This window comes from Gadus macrocephalus, chromosome 11 (genome assembly GCF_031168955.1).
Source record: "Gadus macrocephalus chromosome 11, ASM3116895v1".
In the NCBI taxonomy this organism is placed as follows: domain Eukaryota; kingdom Metazoa; phylum Chordata; class Actinopteri; order Gadiformes; family Gadidae; genus Gadus; species Gadus macrocephalus.
The window spans coordinates 6,338,791-6,358,457 of record NC_082392.1 but is presented as its reverse complement, the minus strand read 5'-3'; the positions used below and the strand labels follow the sequence as shown (position 1 = coordinate 6,358,457).

The following is a 19,667-nucleotide window of genomic DNA, read 5'->3' as shown; positions in this document are numbered from 1 at the left end:
AAAAGCGTTCGGTAGGGTGGATCATAATGATCTTTTTGAAATGTGGACTTCCTTCTTGGACTTTGTAAAGGAACATCAATTTCTTCTAAAGTGACCTTTACAATCATTAACCCTGTACAACCTTTGGGCAACCCATTGCCTCATTACCCCTTGCCTCTGTACCAGTGAGTCAGTGTGCCATACATTTTTGAGTGTTTTTCGTTTTTTTTTATAATTTTATTATTATGATTATTCTTTATTTTTATTTCAAGTATTTTTTTTTCTGGTTGGTTGTTTCTTGTGTTTACTGTATTTGTAACTTGCTGTTCTTTGAAAAGGATTAAAAATAAAACAAAAACATTTGAAAAAAGAAAAAGACTGGACGATTATAGTGTGTCAGTGGAAAACCAGACGTTTCTCGGAAATTAAGAAGAAGTTAAACCCTGAAAGGAAAGTTTAAAGGTTAAGAAAGGTTGGATCCGCTCCATTTCTCGCGCTCACAGATGTCTTCTTTAGCTTATTGAACCGTGAAACCAGTTCTATTCTGATCCTGTGTGTGTGTGTGTGTGTGTGTGTGTGTGTGTGTGTGTGTGTGTGTGTGTGTGTGTGTGTGTGTGTGTGTGTGTGTGTGTGTGTGTGTGTGTGTGTTTGATGAGTGGAGGGTGATGGGTGGGTGGAGCGCTACACATTAAGTCGACAAGATATCAGGTAAGACGCTCTTTTCGACACTGACATAAATGTTGATAACTTATTTTTTAGGGGAAATAAATCCAAAAGGAGAATCAATTATTCCTCTTATGAATTGCCTGCTATATTTTTTAAAAACAGTTGACATAATTTCATGGTGTTAGGTGTTCATAGGAGGATGGCGGACGTTTTGCAGCATGTTCTTCTAACCATGGTCATTGCAGGTACATCACCTTGTAATATATATTGATATTAAAATCCAAATTTTTTTTGAAAGGTATTAAGGGATTTTGTGTGTGTGTGTGTGTATTTTTGTGTGTGTATGCATATTCATGTGTATCTGTATGTGTGTGTGTGTGTGTGTGTGTGTGTGTGTGTGTGTGTGTGTGTGTGTGTGTGTGTGTGTGTGTGTGTGTGTGTGTATTTTCATCTGTACCGGTATGCGCACATATATGTGCGTGTGTGTAAACAGGGTTCCTAGTCTGTGGTTCCGGGGCCTGGTACGTCAAAATGCCGAGCCACATCAAAGCCCTGTGGAAGTCCTGTCTGGTGATCCCCTGCAGCTTTGACTACCACCAGTCCCCCCCCAAGGTCCCAGGCCGTGTTGTGTGGTACCAGTACGCCCGGTCCAGCTACCCTCTGGTCTACGATGCTAGGAACAAGAGGAAGGTCATTTCGAAGTTCTCCGGGAAGACCAGTCTCGTGCGTCACAGGCCCCGCGACTGCAGCCTCCAGATCTCCCGAGTGGACAGCAGCCTCCACATGGAGAAGATCTACACCTGGGTGGACCCGGAGAACGTGGGGTGGAAAACCTACAAGTTCTACGACACCACCGTCACCATCCAAGTGGAGCGTGAGTGAGGGGAGGGGGCTTTGGACCATTGCAGGGGCGGATCTACTGGGGTGGCATGGGGTGGCAACTGCCACCCTAAAAATAGCCTTGCCACCCCAGCTGCCACCCCAGTTGGCAGCGCAAAATTCCTTTTTTTTTTTTTTTTTACAAGACATTTACAAAAGCGAGTTTCAAAAGTCTGACTGCAAGTGAATGCAACCAGGAAATATTGCCCCATCCCGCCTGCCCCCCCCCCCCCTCCCCGAGACTCCCGCCGGCAATGATTTTGAATACAAGGAAGGCGCGAGAGTCCTCCAAACGAACAAAGCAAGCGGCGCGGCGGCAGAGAGACTACATTCTTGAGGTAATACTGATCAACCGTCTATATAAAGAAATTATAATAATTAGAAAAGAGCAGGGCTGTGTATTACAGAAACATCATAGTTAAAGACTTAAGTTAAGATTGGAATGCCTTATAGCTGCATAGCAGGCGCGTGCCGTATGGGCAGGTGGGGCGGCGAACTCCCTGCAAAAGCATTCTCCCAAAAAAATTGTTCCTCAGTAAATCATTGCTCCAAGTTTATTTTTAATAATGTGATTGTCACATTAACTATCTATAGTCTCTGTAGGCTTTCCGACTATTTTTGTTCTGTTGATATCAAATTGATGGTGGCGATTCTAGTTGAGTTTAACGTGTCATGCAATGTGGGGCGGCGGAGCTCAACGACCGCGTCCCTCCGTATGTTTCTCGCATAACCCTGCAGGCTGCAATAAGAATTGCAATCCACGCTAAAGACGCGCTAACAAAAACAAACCCTTCTACACTCAGCTGGTTTTCCTGACCGTTAACTTCATGTGCCTCCTTTTGTATCAACAGTCATTCGATTTGATTATATTAAACTTTATTGTCATTGAACCAAGTAACAGGTACTTGAACAACAAAATGCAAGTCATCTTCTGTAAATTATTTACAAATGGCCATCTCTAATCTACTTGGTTGCACACCTGTCTCAACTTTTATAAACCAATATAAGTCACCAATAATTAATAATAAAACAAGCTTCACATCAAGAGCAAAAAAAATAATAAGGTAAACCCAAAAGGTCTTAAATACTTAGAAATTAAAGATATAAAAATAGATAGAGAGGGAAATCTTTGATAGCACTTCCCCTGAATCCCCATTTGGCTCTTCCAAGCATGCAGGTAATACACTCTACTTTGGGAGTTATTCTATGTCACCGCACTTTGAGGGTGGCATTGTATGTAAATTATTGGAATCGGTGAATAAAGTGATATTTGCACTCAAGTTGGACTGATGATTGACATCTGACAGGAATATCTCATGGACCAATGCCAACTTATTGTTAACTAAAGTACATATTGCAGCTCTCTTTGCATATATTTTTAGCCCGATGCCCCTGCTGGTGTAATAGTGCAGGTGTTTGTTGTAAGGCAGGTTGATTTTGTAATTATTCAGTAATAATTTATTACATTTTGTCTGAAACCTTTTGTTTAAATGTAAGGCTTTACTCATCCCACAATAAATTAAATATAATGTTATTGAGTCAAAATATCTAAATGTGGGGGCTTTCCAAGTAAATATTGATTGATATGGCTTTAATTAAATCGGCATACTGTATATACTTCTGCCAGAGGGTGCCACCCCTCAAAATCTCCTGTCCCCCTCTTGCCACCCCATGAATATTTTTCTAGATCCGCCCCTGGACCATTGTGTGTCCACGTGTGTGTCCGTGTTGTGTGTGTTCATTATGGGTGTTTATGATGAGTGTGTTCACGATGTGCGTGTTCATGGTGTGTTCTTTCTGGGTTTTCATGATGTGCGTGTTGCGTGTGTCCATTATCTCGGTTCATTGAGTGTGTGGGTACATGATGTGGGTGTTGTGTGTTCATGATGTGTTCTTTGTGTGTGTTCACGATGTTTGTGTTATGTGTGCTTATGATGTGTATGTCCATGATGTGCGCGTTCATTTTGTGCGGGGTCATGTGTGTGTTCATGATGCGTGTTTATGACGTGTGTGTTCATAATGTGTGGGTGTTGATGTGTGTGTTGTGTGTGTTCATGATGTGTTCTTTCTGTGTGTTCATGATGTGTGTGTTGATAATGTCGCTTCATGGAGTGGGCATTCACGATGTGTGTGTTCCCGATGTGTGTGTTGTGTGTGCTTATGAGGTCTGTGTGGTGTGTGTGTTCCCTCCAGAGACAGCCGAGCCCCCAAAGATTAGTATCTACGGGGAGATGAAGGTCGGCCAGTCAGTGACTGTCCAGTGCAGTGTGGTCCACACCTGTCCCACCATCCCTCCCACCCTGAAACTCAACATCGGATCCCAGTGGTCCAAAGTGGCCACCGAGTCGCTGCTGGACGGCACGGCCCGGACCACCCTCACCGTCTCCCTGCGCATCCAGAGCGTCCAGCAGAGAGTGGACTGCTCCGTCCGCCATCCTGGAGGTCTGGAAGCCACGGCGTCTGATAGCTTTGAAGCGGAGTGTAAGTTAACATATACATTTTACATTAAGGCCATTTAGCAGACGCTTTTATCCAAAGCGACATACAATGATTACATTTGTCAGAAGAAAGAACAACCATAATATATCGCTGTGGGTACGGTAAGGATGTTCATAGAACCAAGTGCCAAGCACTATCAATCGCCAGGTTAACCCAATCCCCGTATTCGACAAAGATAGCTAGGACCATAGATTAAACCCTTGTGTTTCCATAGATTAAACCCTTGTGTTTCCATAGAATAAACCCTTGTTGTGTTTCCATAGATTAAACCCTTGTGTTTCCATAGATTAAACCCTTGTTGTGTTTCCATAGATTAAACCCTTGTGTTTCCATAGAATAAACCCTTGTTGTGTTTCCATAGATTAAACCATTGTGTTTCCATAGCTAGAAGGTTAAAACAATGCTAGGTACTATTTTTAAGTGCCAGGATGTACAACATACATGCGTAAGTGTTGGGGTGTAGGGGTGTGGGGGGTGAGTGTAAGAGCTGTTAGCACGTTGCAGACGTCACCATGCTAATCCGATTTATTACTGCAATCACTTAGCTGTTGTATGGTTTCTTACAAGCCACTGGGCGGCATGTGGCTCCAGGAGTTAGAGCGGGTTGGCTGGTAACCAGAAGGTTACAAGTCCGATCCCAGGCTCCCCCTAGTGTGTCGAGGGGTGTCCCTGAGCAAGACAACTCACCCTTACTGCTCCCGACGAGCTGGCGGTGTTGTAAAGTGCTTTGAGTGGCCACTGGTTAGAAAAGCGCTGTGTAAATGCAGTTCATTCCCCGTCCTCCGTCCTCCCAGGCTCCTTCCAGCCTCTGCGCATCGTGCCGCCGTCAGACCGGATGTTTCCAGAGGGAAAGGTGAGCAGTGTCTCCTGTTCCGTGGAGTACAGCTGCCCCAAACACGTGCCCACCCTCACCTGGAACTATGAGGGCATGCCGGCCACCCTGACAGTCTCCATTGTCGGGGGGGGCCACTGGAGGGCGCAGTCCGAGCTGAAATTCACCGCGTCTGCCCTGGACCAGGGTCGACCGCTGACCTGCTTTGCACGCTTCACAGGCGGGCGCCGGCAGGAGGAAAGCATGACCATACAAGTCAAGAGTGAGTAAAGACACGGACACACCTTGTCTAGGGCTCTCCCAGGTCTACGGAGGGGGGTTCGGTCCTCATGTGATTATTATTTTGGAGTTTTGTCTTTAAAGTCTGAATTCTGACTCTAATCTCAGAATACAGAGATTAAAGTCTGAACTAAAAAGAAAATACTAGTTTAATGTTTTTTTTGGAGTTCTGACAGTAATCTCAGATTTCTGACTTTCAAATCTGAACTCTTTTTATTCTGGATTAAAGTCAGAATTCTGACTTTAATCAAACGTCAAAAGTGTCATATCATACGGTTCCCCATCAATGGGCTATCGGCAAGGTTTGAAAGCCAAATGTTAGAATAAATTCTCATACAGTCGTTTAATGTTTGAAGTTTCTTTACTGCAGCTGACTCACAGAACGTTGACTGATGTTGGTTTTTACACTGTGGCCATTTGGCTGTTTCTCCTCCCCTAAAGGGTCCATACTCTCTCGTGACTGGTCCTACGAGACCCCTGGTAGCATCACCGGCCTGGTGGGCTCCTGCGCCGTGATCCCCTGTTCCTTCACCTACACCTCTACCCGGCCATCGGGCCTGGAGGTGAAGTGGTACCTGCTCCAGCCCGACGCAGACCCACAGGTGTTTCCCCAGAAACAGGGCATAGCCGTCAAGTACGCCGGGAGAACCAGTTTGCCTGGGTCGGTGTCCCAGGGGAACTGCAGCCTGTATATAGAGAGGCTGGAGATGTCCCTCGACCAGAACCGACTCTACCCCTGGGTGGATAAGAACCCAATCACGTCCTACCAGGACCACAACCTCTATGATAGAACCTCTCAGCTCCGGGTCACAGGTAAGAGAATCCCTCTGTGTGGTGTGAAGAGATGGAAGGCTGAACCGTAGAAGACGGAGTACTGTCATGGAAATATCTGTTGTGTTTCTGTAGATTAAACATCAATGTTGTTACTATTGATAAAACATCGATGATGGGTTTCTATAGACTAAGTCTATGATATCAATGTTGTGTTTCCAGATTAAACCCTTGTTGTGTTTCCATAGATTAAACCCTTGTGTTTCCATAGATTAAACCCTTGGGTTTCCATAGATTAAACCCTTGTGTTTCCATAGATTAAACCCTTGTGTTTCCATAGATTAAACCCTTGTTGTGTTTCCATAGATTAAACCCCTGTGTTTCCATAGAATAAACCCTTGTTGTGTTTCCATGGATCGAATACTTGTTGTGTTCCCTTTGTTGTGCTTCCGTGGATTAGATCCTTGTTGTATTACCATAGATTAAACCCTTGTTGTGTGTCTACAGAAATCGCTCAACAGCCACAGGTGAAAATGAACGGTGTTCCCCGGGTGGGAGAAGAGATGAAAGTATTCTGCAGTGTCCGGCATTCCTGTCCAGCCGCACCCCCCAACCTCACCCTAGACGCTGCACCATGGGGCCAAACAGGGGGGCGACACTCGGAGACAGAGGTTTCCCACGGCGTGTGGGAGAGGACGCTCGAACTCACCTGGACGGTGCGGGAGGAGGACGTTGGAGTGGTCTGCACTGTGCGGCACCCTGGGGGTCAAACGGCCAAGACCAACCACCGGATGAAGGCCGAATGTGAGTAATGCTGCCGGGAGCTAGCATCAGGTTGATCGGTGTGGAGGCATTCAGACCTAAACCCAGCCATCCACGGGCAGCTTGTGGCTCAGGAGGTAGGGCGGGTCGGCTGGTAACTGGAAGGTTGCTAGTTTGATCCCCCTTCACCTCCTAGCTGGGTGTCGCGGTGTCCCTGAGCAAGACAACTCACCCTAACTGCTCCCGACGAGCTGCCTGTCGCCTTGCATGGTCAACACCGCCGTCCGTGTGTGAAGCATGAGTGGGTGAATGTAAGCCGCTTTGAGTGGCCACTGGTTAGAAAAGCGCTGTAGAAATGCAGTCCGTTTACCATGAATCACCCCTCCCATCAGGTCCATTTCATGAGATCAAAATATCCAAGGAGCTTGGGGAGTTGATGGAGGGCGTGGCGAAGCATGTGACCTGCTCCGTTTCCTACACCTGCAAAAAGGCGAACCTGGCCATCACCTGGAACTACAGTGACATGCAGAGCTCCAGAACCACCCTGGAGACCTCGGGAAACACGTTTAATACCACGTCCATCCTAACCTTCGTTCCCAGTCTTGAGGACGATGGTAAAGACTTGAACTGCACCGCCCAGTTCACCCCTGGCGGTACCTTCTCAGTCGTCTCAAGCCTACGTGTGAAAAGTGAGTTACCGCAAACCCCTTATGTCCCGTAATTTTTGCAAATATACTCATATATACGCACATTTTAAATCATGCGTTTTTTTGTTCATCTTTCAGAATATAAGCAGCGGTTTGTGACGTTGGACAGTATAGATGACAGTAAGTGCATTCATATTCCATTGGGTTATGTTGACTTGATCACAGCACAGTTGAACAGTAGGCCTACAGTATAAGTGACTGAACAGGTGGTATGCCTACAGTATAAGTGACTGTGGAAAGGTATAGTATGACTGATTACCAACAGGATGTAGGCCTACAGTGTGGCTGATTGCCACAAGAGGTTTTTTTTAAGTATGACTTGTTTTTCCTACGGTAAGAGTCATTGCCAAAGGGCTACAGGCCTACAGTTTGACCAATTGTCAATAAGCTGTAGGCATACAGTATGACTCAACAAGCTTTAAGCCTACACGATCAGTGACCGTCCCCAGGCTCTGGGCCTGCAGTTTGACTTGTTCCTCTGATCACAGAATCCACACTCCTGGCTGCTGATGTCCTGCCCAAAATCACAGCGTTACCTCGCTCCTGCGTGGTGATACCCTGCTCCTTCCAGATGCCGGACCACCTCACGACTGGACTGCGGGGCATCTGGTACAACCGGGAAGGGGGCCGTGTCTACCACGGGGGCCAGAGCAAGGTGCTGACCCATTTCAAGGGCCGCACTAAGTTACTGGGCACTGTCGGCCATGGAAACTGCACCCTGGAGATCAATGACATCAAGCCTTTCGACAACGGCCCCTTCTGTTTCCGTGCCGAAGCTGTATCTGGCGAGGCCAAATACAGCTTCAACGACAGTTGTGTGTTTATCGTTATGCAAGGTATTCAGCCTTGTATGTTGTACGTCCAGGCACTTATTGTACAAACTTATTGTATGTTGTACGTCCTTGCACTTCAAAAATAGTACTTAGCATCGTGTAGCATACTATTCTAGCTATATTTGTTGTATACAGGGAATGGGTTAACCTAGAGATTGTTAAGTGCTTGGCACTTGGTTCTATTATCATCCTTACAATACAGACAGCAATATATTGTTGTTACTCTTTCTTATGACAAATGTACTTATTGTAAGTCACCTTGGATAAAAGCGTCTGCTAATTGCCCTAAATGTAAATGTAAACGTTCTTCTTTTGGGGAGCAAATGGTTAATCAGTGTGAATCCGGGGATGAGGAACCATGACTGAGATTCTGTTTGGTTTCGTGACTCAGCGTCCCCAGAACGGCCCCGGCTGACCGCCGCTCCAACCGACGTCGACGCGGGATCAGTGATCAACGCGACCTGCTCCGTAAACCACACGTGTCCCTCACAACCGCCCGTCCTGACGTGGAGCCACCCCACGAATACCGCTGTGATCGGGCACACCTGGATGGGACAGGGCGTCTGGGAGACCTCCTCCACCGTGACTCTCATCCCTGAATCGGGAGATGGAACCAAGAACCTGTCCTGTACCGCCACCTTCTCGAAAAGGAGAGTCCAAGTCGCCATCGTCCAGTTCACCGTGAAGGGTCAGAGCGCCGTGTCTCTGTAGAGATTGGGTATTTTATGCAAACGCACAATTTGATTGTGTTGCTCACGCTTAATTTATTTATGTTTGCCTTGAACAGGGTCGCTGATGTTCCAGTTGAGAAGCTCTATGCACGTAACGATACCAGCTTCTGTGGTCATCATTGTCGTCCTTCTGGCCGCTGTCATCGCAGTTTGCCTCCGGAGGAAATGGTATTGTAACACTTATTTTTGTGTGGTAGCGTCCTCTGGTCACTTCTGGATCGTGGGAACTTATCATTCGGGATCATTCGGGTTACAATAATAAGTACATACAGCTCTCTGCGTTTATATCTTCTTTAATTATAACCAACACGGCAACACACAACACCTGCATGTGCTCGGTCACTCTTCAATTGATCCGCCCACTTAACTTTTCCCCCCAAAACAAAAGGTGGGTAGCAGGAACAAATACCTTCTCAACAAAAGGTCGTAACACTATTTATTTAAATGTTACCCGAAAATGTATATATTTAATAATTATAAAATAATTAATCTCAACATTATAATTTAAAAGAAAATGAAATAATGCAAACAATATGAATTATAACGCGACAGTATGTATGCACACGTTTTTTTTTTTTTAAGTTTGAGCTACATTTATCGATACTCCCATGGGCGTCGCTACAATATATTTTGGGGGTAGTAGTAGTTTGGACCCCCCCCCCCAGCATTAAAATGCATTTCAAGTGACTTCATGAAGGTGGTTGGTCTTTGCAGTAGGGAAGCACAGCGATCATCTCATGTTGGGGGAATGGTTTAAAAATATGGTAAAGAAAATTCTTGAGAGAAAGCGATGCATGCGATTTTTAACAATCTAACAAGACCTGGCACTAAAATACAGGCTAAATATCAATACAGAAAGAAAGCCTTTTCAGCTAAAGCTGGACATTTTGACAGTGACTGATTGCTGAAGTCTGTCGCTGTCGTTGATCCGACTCTCAACATAGGCTTGGTTTGGTGCATGTTTTGAATATGCGTGCATCATGCGGCTGGAAACCAGAAAAACGCGAGTGGATTTCTATTGGTATTTGTATACCCCAGGCCCCCCGCCAAAATATGTCCCACAGGCCAACAAACTTGTTAAATCTATAGCAGGGCTACTTGTTATATGAGATCCTGCTAATGAAATTTGTATTTTTTGTATTTCTTTTAAACTGTATTAGCAGGTATCGGTATAGGGATATAACTATTATTCATCTCTATTTATTTTTTAGCAAGAGACAAACTGAAAACTTTTCGAGCCCCCCTCCTCGACCAGAGAAAAGGTAGGCCGTATTGTAGGCTTATAGGCTTGTACCTTTTAATCGTTTAGGAGAAAGAGTAATGTGTTAAACAACATCCATGCGCTCAACTTTTCTTCCTCCACTTTAAATAGTTTGAAACTGTCAGGGTGTTTTTTACGACCGTATAGGTCGTTTGTACTGCCACGGATTACGACCCACTGGAGCGTATCAAGCGCCTCTACAGGTCGCGGGAGGTATGTATGCCACATATATGACCAACAGGGCATTTGGTGAAATTGTTACGTAGCCATATTAATCGTTATTATCTGAATGGGAAATGCAATATTTTAGGACAGATACACCATTAAACGTGTTTCTAATGACATTTCTAGCGAGAAATGTACATTTTCCTTGCATAATCTTCACTCAGTGAATGTGTATGATCTTTATTAATCTTTATTATCTGAATGGGAAATGCAATATTTTAGGATCGATTCACCGTTAAACGTGTTTCTAATAACATTTCTAGCGAGAAATATACTTTTTACTTGCATAATCTTCAGTCAGTGATTGTGTCTGATCTTTAGTTTTATAGTTATTAGGAAGATTTAATCGGCTCGCTCGCATGTTTCAACGACGTCAGGTTGCGAGGGACGCTGCTTTCGCTAAACTAGCAGCTCACGTGTTTCCTGTGTTTGTGTTATTAAACCGTTACTTTATGTAACTTTTAATGATATTGTAATAACCACAGGCGAGGTATTGAGCGAAGTAAGCTTGATAGCAGGTTTATTGGATTCCACAATCGGACAGGCAGGCACAGCTCCACCGGAAAACTACAACAACAAAAAAAACTCGCCCGGAGGGAAACCCCCGGAACCCCCTCTCAGAAGGCCCGCCCCTTCCTCCCAAACCCTGTGACGTGAAACACGTTTATCTGAGAGCCAACCCAGTCGCATTTCAACATGAAATAGCGTGTTAACACACACACACACACACACACACACACACACACACACACACACACACACACACACACACACACACACACACACACACACAATGCATTTCGCTGCTAAAACAACAGGGCTGCTTCTAGGACATTTTGGGTGGATTTGGAACGGTATGTGGGCAGGACGATTTTTGCAGGCAGGACCTGGCAACCCTGCGCTGTTGCCCGAGGTGCAGAAATGCTCTGGAACAGATCTGGATCCACCATGGCCAAAATAATTGTCATGAATAGCATGAATAGATTCATGCATTATCATTCAACTTGAACATGTGTTTTTACAGTATATAGTGGTGGAGGGATGACGTATGTTGGCAAACCCGGAAGTGAGCGTCGACCTGGGTTTCCCTTGACAAAAAGCCAACGGGTTTTTCCATTGGATTTTGGATTATTGCAGAAAAATTAGCATCTTTGAAGCACCTCCACAAAAACTGAAAATAAATAAATAAATAAAAATAACTGTGCTCCAAAGAACGAAATGTAAACCAATGCATTCTGAATGGGAGTGTTTCTCCGATTTTTCCATGCTACACAGAACGAAATGTAAACCCATGCAAATAAAGACTTCATGGTCATAATAATTTAAATATCATTATTCTCCTCAGTGTGTAGGGTGGTATTCTATTTTTTTCAACGGTGTTGCATCCAGTCACTTGACCGTCATGGTTGCTATGGTGGTTGCTATCGACCCGCCCCTCTAATCCTTACATGGCTCTAAAAACCACGCGGCAAAGGAGCTGCCGTCCATTGTGTTGTTTTTGTCGTAAAATAGGGTCCGATGGTTAAAAAATAGACAGATATTCCAAGGTATCCTTAAAAGGCAGCTTGGTTGTTTTTATTTTCTGCAGTTTAGACTTCTTCTATAACCTATTTTTGAAAGCAAAACACCAAGCTCAATGATTTAACGAGGCAGGGTTATTTGAAACAATTTATTAAATATATATTTGCGAGAGGTCATTCCTTCTCCTGAGTTTGCTTCCTATTTATGTCTAGTGTACAACCCTACTGTCCACAAGCATCACCCCCCCACCCCCCCCCTCCCCATATGGATTTGGAGAATTGTTGCCACGTCCCAGTGGTGGAGGTATCATATATATGAAGGAGGGCATTCAATTATACTACAATGATCAATTAGGAGGCCGAAGCCCGAAAGGAAGTGATGCAATAGGTGACTGCAGGTCGACAACATTTAAGTAAGCTGTACTTTGAGGTCTCTTATAGATCAAAGGGGGTCTCAAAGGACCCCCTGTCCTAGAAGCAGCCCAAGTTGTTGTTTTAGCAGCGAAATGCATTGTGTGTGTGTGTGTGTGTGTGTGTGTGTGTGTGTGTGTGTGTGTGTGTGTGTGTGTGTGTGTGTGTGTGTGTGTGTGTGTGTGTACGCTTCAACCTGTGGCTCTAGCCCTACAGGAAATGACTCGGCAAGTGCTCCATCTCGTTGCACCTGCACCCAGCGGCTCGCTTGCAAGATTTTGGCCTGAAGTTCTTCCCAGACCTACACCGTAGCCATCCAACCTGCATATCTGAGAATCAGGCCTCTCTTTAAGAATGACAAAAAGTTATGAGAGAAACACATATTAACTTTTGTCTCATAAGCGGCGTGGTGCCGGCTCCTTTTGACCTTTTGACCCCAGACTTCTGGGGGAATAGCTGAATCAATTCATTAGTCAATCAGAAGCATGTAAATATCTTCCCGGTGACGGGGCAAACAAGGTGTCCATCAACATCTACGCTTCCAGGCGATTACAACGATGCCACACATGAGCATATTCAAACATGTTTAATTGTAGTAATTAGCTGTCGAAATTGGAGGCCTTAATCAATAATGAGCAGCTATTGATTTGCTTCCCGATAGAAATTTGTGAAAAATGACATGTTATTTAGCATCTACACGTTGAGCTGAGTCCAATGACACCAAGAACGACACTCTAGCTAATGGTAACATGTATTTTACATGGTACACCTAGGTCTAGGACATGATCTCGGTGTAGCAAGAGGCCGAGCTTGATCTCATTGGACTCAGCTTAACGTGTAGATGCTAATTAACATGTAATTTGTCAAAAATCTCCATCGGGAAGCAAATCTATAGCTGGTCATTATTGATAAAGGCCTCCAAAATCGACAGCTAATTACTACCCCGAAACATATTCATATATGATCATGTGTGGCACTGTTGCAATCGTCTCGAAACGTAGATGTCAAAGGACACCTTGTTTGCTCTGTTGCACCACCGGGAAGATATTTTCATACTTCTAATGGATTGATTCATATTTTAAGGTTCTCGGAGTGAGACTTTAAGTGGCTGCAGCAGAAGTGTTGAGACGAAAGATGATATCAAGAGATTTATAGAATATTCCCATTCACATTATGATTCTTCGTCGTAACATCCGACCAAACATCCTTTACATTCACAGAGCGAAGATTATGAAAGTCCAGGCTCAGCAAGTGCTCCATCTCGTTGCACCTGCACCCAGCGGCTCGCTTGCAAGATTTTGGCCTGAAGTTCTTCCCAGACCTACACCCATAGCCATCCAACATGCACATCTGAGAATCAGGCCTCTCTTTAATAATGACAAAAAGTTATGAGAGAAACACACATTAACTTTTTGTTATCTCATAAGCGGCGTGGTGCCGGCTCCTTTTGACCTTTTGACCCCCGACTTCAAAAACGTGGCCACAGGCCAGCTGTGTCTGACCGGGCCAAGTTTCGGGCAGGAAGGGCCCCCCCTTCCTGCCCTCGGGGTCCGACCGGGCCAAGTTTCGGAGCGGAGGTCCAAGTTAGGCCCTAGAATAAGGTATTAAAATTTCAGGGCGGTAGGACCTTCCTATCTCAAAAACTGTTTTTCCACCACATTCTGAACCATTAGGTCTTGCAGGCTACACTTCTGAGGGGCTTTGTCCAAATGACACTCCATTTGGGAAAACTTTTTTTCTCTAAGGGCTAGAACTCCAAATCTCGGATATGTCGTTCACGGGGCCCCGGGAAATGTGTGTAAACATTTTAGCATCCCTAGCTATCTCGAAAAGGTCGGCAAAGGGGCGTGACCTCCAACAGTACAGTAAATGTACATAAGACAGAGGTTAGTTTCTAGTCCCCATTTTTTGTGGGATGGAGATTTACATTTGTGGCTAAAGGTGTGTAGACACAGCTGGCCTGTGGCCACGTTTTTGAAGTCGGGGGTCAAAAGGTCAAAAGGAGCCGGCACCACGCCGCTTATGATAACAAAAAGTTAATGTGTGTTTCTCTCATAACTTTTTGTCATTATTAAAGAGAGGCCTGATTCTCAGATATGCATGTTGGATGGCTAGGGTGTAGGTCTGGACAGAACTTCAGGCCAAAATCTTACAAGCGAGCCGCTGGGTGAGTTGAAACGAGATGGAGCACTTGCTGAGTCATTTCCTGTAGTGCTGGAGCCACAGGTTGAAGCGTATGCGTCCTTTGAGACCCCCTTTGATATATAAGAGACCCTATACAGCTTACTTAAATGTTGTCGACACAGTCACCTATTGCATCACTTCCTTTAGGGCTTCGGCCTCCTAATTGATCATTGTAGTAGGCTATAATTGAATGCCCTCTTTCATATATATATGATACCTCCACCACTGGGACGTGGCAACAATTCTCCAAATCCATATGGGGAGGGGGGGATGCTTGTGGACAGTAGGGGTTTACCCTAGACATAAATAGGAAGTAAAATCAGGAGAAGGAATGACCTCTCACAAATATTTATTGAATAAATTGTTTCAAATAACCCTCCCTCATTAAATCAATGAGCTTGGTGTTTTGCTTTCAAAAATTAGTTATAGAAGAAGTCTAAACTGCAGAAAATAAACACATCCAAGCTGCCTTTTAAGGATAGCTTGGAATATCTGTCTATTTTTCAACCATCGGACCCTAGTTTACGACAAAAACAACCCAATTGACGGCAGCTCCTTTGCCGCGTGGTTTTTAGAGCCACGAGTATTAGAGGGGGCGGTCGATAGCAACCACCATAGCAACCATGACGGTCAAGTGACTGGATTCAGCCCTGTTGAAAAAAATAGAATACCTCCCTACACACTCAGTAGTAGCTTAATGATATTTTAATTATTATGACCATGAAGTCTTTATTTGTATGGGTTTACATTTCATCACGTTCTGTGTAGCATGGAAAAATCGGAGAAACACTCCCATTCAGAATGCATTGGTTTACATTTCGTTCTTTGGGGCACAGTTATTATTATTATTTTTTTTTTTCAGTTTTTGTGGAGGTGCTTCAAAGATGCAAATTTTTCTGCAATAATCCAAAATCCAATGGAAAAACCCGTTGGCTTTTTGTCAAGGGAAACCCAGGTCGACGCTCACTTCCGGGTTTGCCAACATACGTCATCCCTCCACCACTGTATACTGTAAAAACACATGTTCAAGTTGAATGATAATGCATGAATCTATTCATGCTATTCATGACAATTATTTTGGCCATGGTGGATCCAGATCTGCTCCGGAGCATTTCTTCACCTCGGTCAACAGCGCAGGGTTGCCAGGTCCTGCCTGCAAAAAACGTCCTGCCCACATACCGTTCAAAATCCACCCAAAATGTCCGAGAAGCAGCCCAAGTTGTTGTTTTAGCAGCGAAATGCATTGTGTGTGCGTGTGTGTGCGTGCGTGCGTGTGCGTGCGTGCGTGCGTGTGCGTGTGTGTGTGTGTGTGTGTGTGTGTGTGTGTGTGTATGTGTGCTTAGCACGCTATTTTATGTTGAAATGCGACGTAATCCAGTGTTCACGTAAACGTACACTGTCAACGTATGCTTTTGGCTACTGGGTTGGCTCTCAGATAAACGGGTTTCTAACAAGATGATATTTTAGCGTCACAGGGTTTGGGAGGAAGGTGCGGGCCTTCTGAGAGGGGGTTCCGGGGGTTTCCTTCCGGGCGGGAGTTTTGGTTGTTGTAGTTTTCCGGTGGAGCTGTGCCTGCCTGTCCGATTGTGGAATCCAATAAACCTGCTATCAAGCTTACTTCGCTCAATACCTCGCCTGTGGTTATTACAATATCATTAAAAGTTACATAAAGTAACGGTTTAATAACACAAACGCAGGAAACACGTGAGCTGCTAGTTTAGCGAAAGCAGCGTCCCCAACCTGACGTCGTTGAAACATGCGAGCGAGACGATTAAATCTTCCTAATAACTATACAACTAAAGATCAGACACAATCACTGAATGAAGATTATGCAAGTAAAAAGTATATTTCTTGCTAGAAATGTTATTAGAAACACGTTTAACGCTGAATCGATCCTAAAATATTGCATTTCCCATTCAGATAATAAAGATCATACACATTCACTGACTGAAGATTATGCAAGGAAAATGTACATTTCTCGCTAGAAATGTCATTAGAAACACGTTTAATTGTGTATCTGTCCTAAAATATTGCATTTCCCATTCAGATAATAACGATTAATATGGCTACGCGCGTCCCGAGCAACCACGAGCGTCCACGAGCGGCCCCGAGACTTCAGAATGTCGTTATTTGCATGACCGCTAGAGGCGCTAAATACGCTCCAGTGGGTCGTAATTTGGGGCGGTACAAACGACCTATGCGGTCGTATTTTCTAGGAGGACAGGCTGTGTGTTTCCCTGTGTTTCCCTCCTGTGTTGATTACTGTTCCCTCCCCTAATGTGTCTCAGCTGTTCCTCGTTGTGTTTGTTATTTAAGCCCTTGTCTTTCCTTTGTTCCTAGTGCTGTCATTATAGTTTGTTGGTCCTGCGTGCTCTCTGTGGCTACCTGTGTTCCCTTACTCCTTACTCCTTGCTCCTTGCTCCTTGCCTTAGCCTTTTGGCAGAAATAAAGTGCCGTTTCCTTTACCCGTCTGCATCTGGGTCCTACCTGCCTGCCTGCACCCGCAAGCCCCTAACAGAAACTTTGAGTTTGGTTACTTCTTCCTTCCTCAGAAGCCCAGTGGGGGGACGGGTGAAGTGGACTCGATAAAGGAGAATGACGTCATCCTGGGACCTCATCACTGTCTAATAATGTACTACCGACCTAGTCGAGAAAAACCTTCAACCGCCCACAAATTAACATTGAGACATGACATGTGATCCACCATCACATTGCTATTTTGGTTGTTTATGATATTCAGACAGGGGTGCTGCACAAAACTCTTGGTGCCACACAAAGGCGGTCTCTGTTGGCTCTTTTCCTCTCTTGATCCATGTATCTCCACACTTTAATTCTTATTTACAATTAATTGGGCTAACACAAACACCCCGTCTCAGCAACATCAGGAGATGAAGAGGGACACTCTGTGGCTGTTTCTGAAACTAAGGGCCATGCCTCTCATATTAAGCTTAGCTATGTATTTTTCTTTATTTGATAGATGTCTTTGTTATAAAATTGTAGGTATAATGCTGATGCATTTATGATATTGATAAATCAGGATATTCAATGCAATTATGCTCCAAGCTAGATCCCCTGATGACTGCCTTCAATCTAAACTGTTGTAATTAGCTTAAGCCATTCTCAATCAATGACTCTTAAACCGTTGTGCTCAACCATCTTTTGAAAGAATTCAGTTATGAGTTGTTCGCCCTCAACTTGCTTTTTGTGGACCTCGATTTCCTTTTCTTGGGGAAAGACATGACTATTGTGTTGCAAATTAGCGCTCACTCATCCCGCGACTAGCTGCGTTAGTTTTTGGGCATCCTCGCAGCTCAGTGGTGTGATAATCCATTTGGTGCCTTCTGTAAGTGTAAAGTGAGCCTCCACCATTTTGTTTTATAACCAACTCAAATGTTTTATTCAGCCAATTTAAAATTACATTACTTTGAAACTGAATATTGCAAACAAAGAAAAACATTATCACCCTATGCTTTGAGGGAACTGGGTGTGTATATACGTTTCTTGTAATCATTTTTATATATTTTATATCTATAATAGGGTTGTTTTCTTCCTTAGTTTCTCAGTGATTCATGTTTGGTTGGATAATTGTGTTTCTACCTTCTTACACCCTTTAAATGCAGGTTTTCAAACACTCCACACCCATCTTATTTTCTTAAAATCAGTAAAGTGTACAAACTTAGTTACGTGATTTCAATTCGTTTTCAGAAGGTTATTTTTTCATTCAATGCTGGACCATTAAAGCTACCCCCTAGTAAATCAGTCGCTGCGCTTTGACTTGGTCTTAACTGCAATCCTTTAATTAACCTTGACAAGGATGTAGCCTAAACAAATAGACAATAACATCAATACCATTCTCTTCAACAAGAAACAAACTCTCATGAAAAATCGTGAAAGATAAAATTAGTGCAGGCTGGAAATGTATTTCTTGCATTTAACCTGTAGGGGTCTGTATGCGGGTTTTGCACCGCCCAGGTAATATAAGGCCAGGTGTGTGTTTGTCAGACACTGAATGTCAAGGGAAGAGGCGGAGGTTTAAAAAAGTATTTTGACTGCACGCTTATTAAGTCTAGTCCTTTGTTATTTAAGTTTACTCGTTACCTATAAAGGTTTTCTCGTAATATTGTCTTAATTAAGAAGACAGTTTGGTTCTTTTTTGTATGGTAAAATAAACGCAATCATTTATTAAAGTCGCGAATGCTTGAAATCTTTGGAAGCGAGTCGAACTGACCTCGTCTTCTGTACCCACGGCTCAAACGAAGAACGGCCGAGACACCAACCCACCGAGGCTAATTTCATCAACATGGACGTCTTGATGCGCTTCAGAGCCGAGAAAGACCGCCTCACGGAGGAAGTGGACACGGGGATGGTCAGCACCAGGCAGGTGAGGTGATACAGCTGCGGCATGCTCTCAGTCAGCTCTTTAAGTGTCAAAAAGTGCAGCAGGTCTGATTCAATTTTCAATTCAATTCAATTCAATTTTATTTGTATAGCCCTTAATCACCATTACAGTCTCAAAGGGCTTAACAGGCCAAATATTTGTGACACCCCCCTTTACCCATGCCCCCACACGGGCAAGAAAAAACTCCCTTGAATCAGCAAGGAAGAAATCTTGAGAAGAAACGCAGTGTAGGGGATCCCTTCTTCCAGGGATGGTCAGGAGTGCAATGGGTGCCACAATTGGCATACAGGTAAATACATGTACATCATATTTAAAAAGGTGATGGGGTTCTGGCCGGTTATCCATGAGGAAAAGTACATAGTGGGAATGTATAATGTAATAAGAAAAGCACAAGCAAACAGAGTAGTCTTCACTACGCATCTGTTGTTTTCACACTCCAAATGCAAGATTGTAGAGGTGCGTTTTGAGCTTCCCTTTGAATAGCTCCACAGAGTCAGCTTCCCTGATCGCTGATGGCAGCCTATTCCATAAAAAGGGGGCTCGATAGGCAAACGCTCTCTGTCCAGCCGATTTCTTTTTAACCTTCGGCAATGAAAGAAGGCCGGCTCCCGAAGACCGGAGAGACCGAGAAGGACTCTAAGGAATGATCAGGTCCTTCAGGTACAATGGAGATAGCCCATGCAAGGCTTTATAGGTTAGCAATAGCACCTTAAAGTCTGATCTGAAAGT

At 44.3% G+C, this 19,667-nt stretch overlaps 1 protein-coding gene and 1 long non-coding RNA gene across 3 annotated transcripts; both read left to right on the top strand.

The window, feature by feature from the left end:
* Window positions 1–448: 448 nt before the first annotated feature.
* LOC132467139 (uncharacterized) lies at window positions 449–18,730 on the top strand. Of its 2 annotated transcripts, none has more exons than XM_060064253.1 (14): window positions 449–687; window positions 841–890; window positions 1,139–1,519; window positions 3,718–4,005; window positions 4,818–5,117; window positions 5,576–5,947; window positions 6,413–6,709; window positions 7,060–7,356; window positions 7,453–7,494; window positions 7,863–8,210; window positions 8,599–8,895; window positions 8,995–9,106; window positions 10,150–10,200; window positions 17,092–18,730. In XM_060064253.1, exons 2-14 carry the CDS (start codon window positions 845–847, stop codon window positions 17,126–17,128), a joined length of 2,868 nt encoding a protein of 955 aa, XP_059920236.1. In that variant the 5' UTR covers window positions 449–687; window positions 841–844; the 3' UTR covers window positions 17,129–18,730. The 2 variants fall into 2 exon arrangements, with proteins under 2 accessions (XP_059920236.1, XP_059920235.1); XM_060064252.1 differs by having other exon boundaries at window positions 831–890.
* LOC132467182 (uncharacterized) lies at window positions 1,833–2,804 on the top strand. The gene is made up of 2 exons (XR_009527962.1): window positions 1,833–1,862; window positions 1,914–2,804. It is a non-coding gene; the product is annotated as an uncharacterized LOC132467182 (long non-coding RNA).
* Window positions 18,731–19,667: the final 937 nt, after the last annotated feature.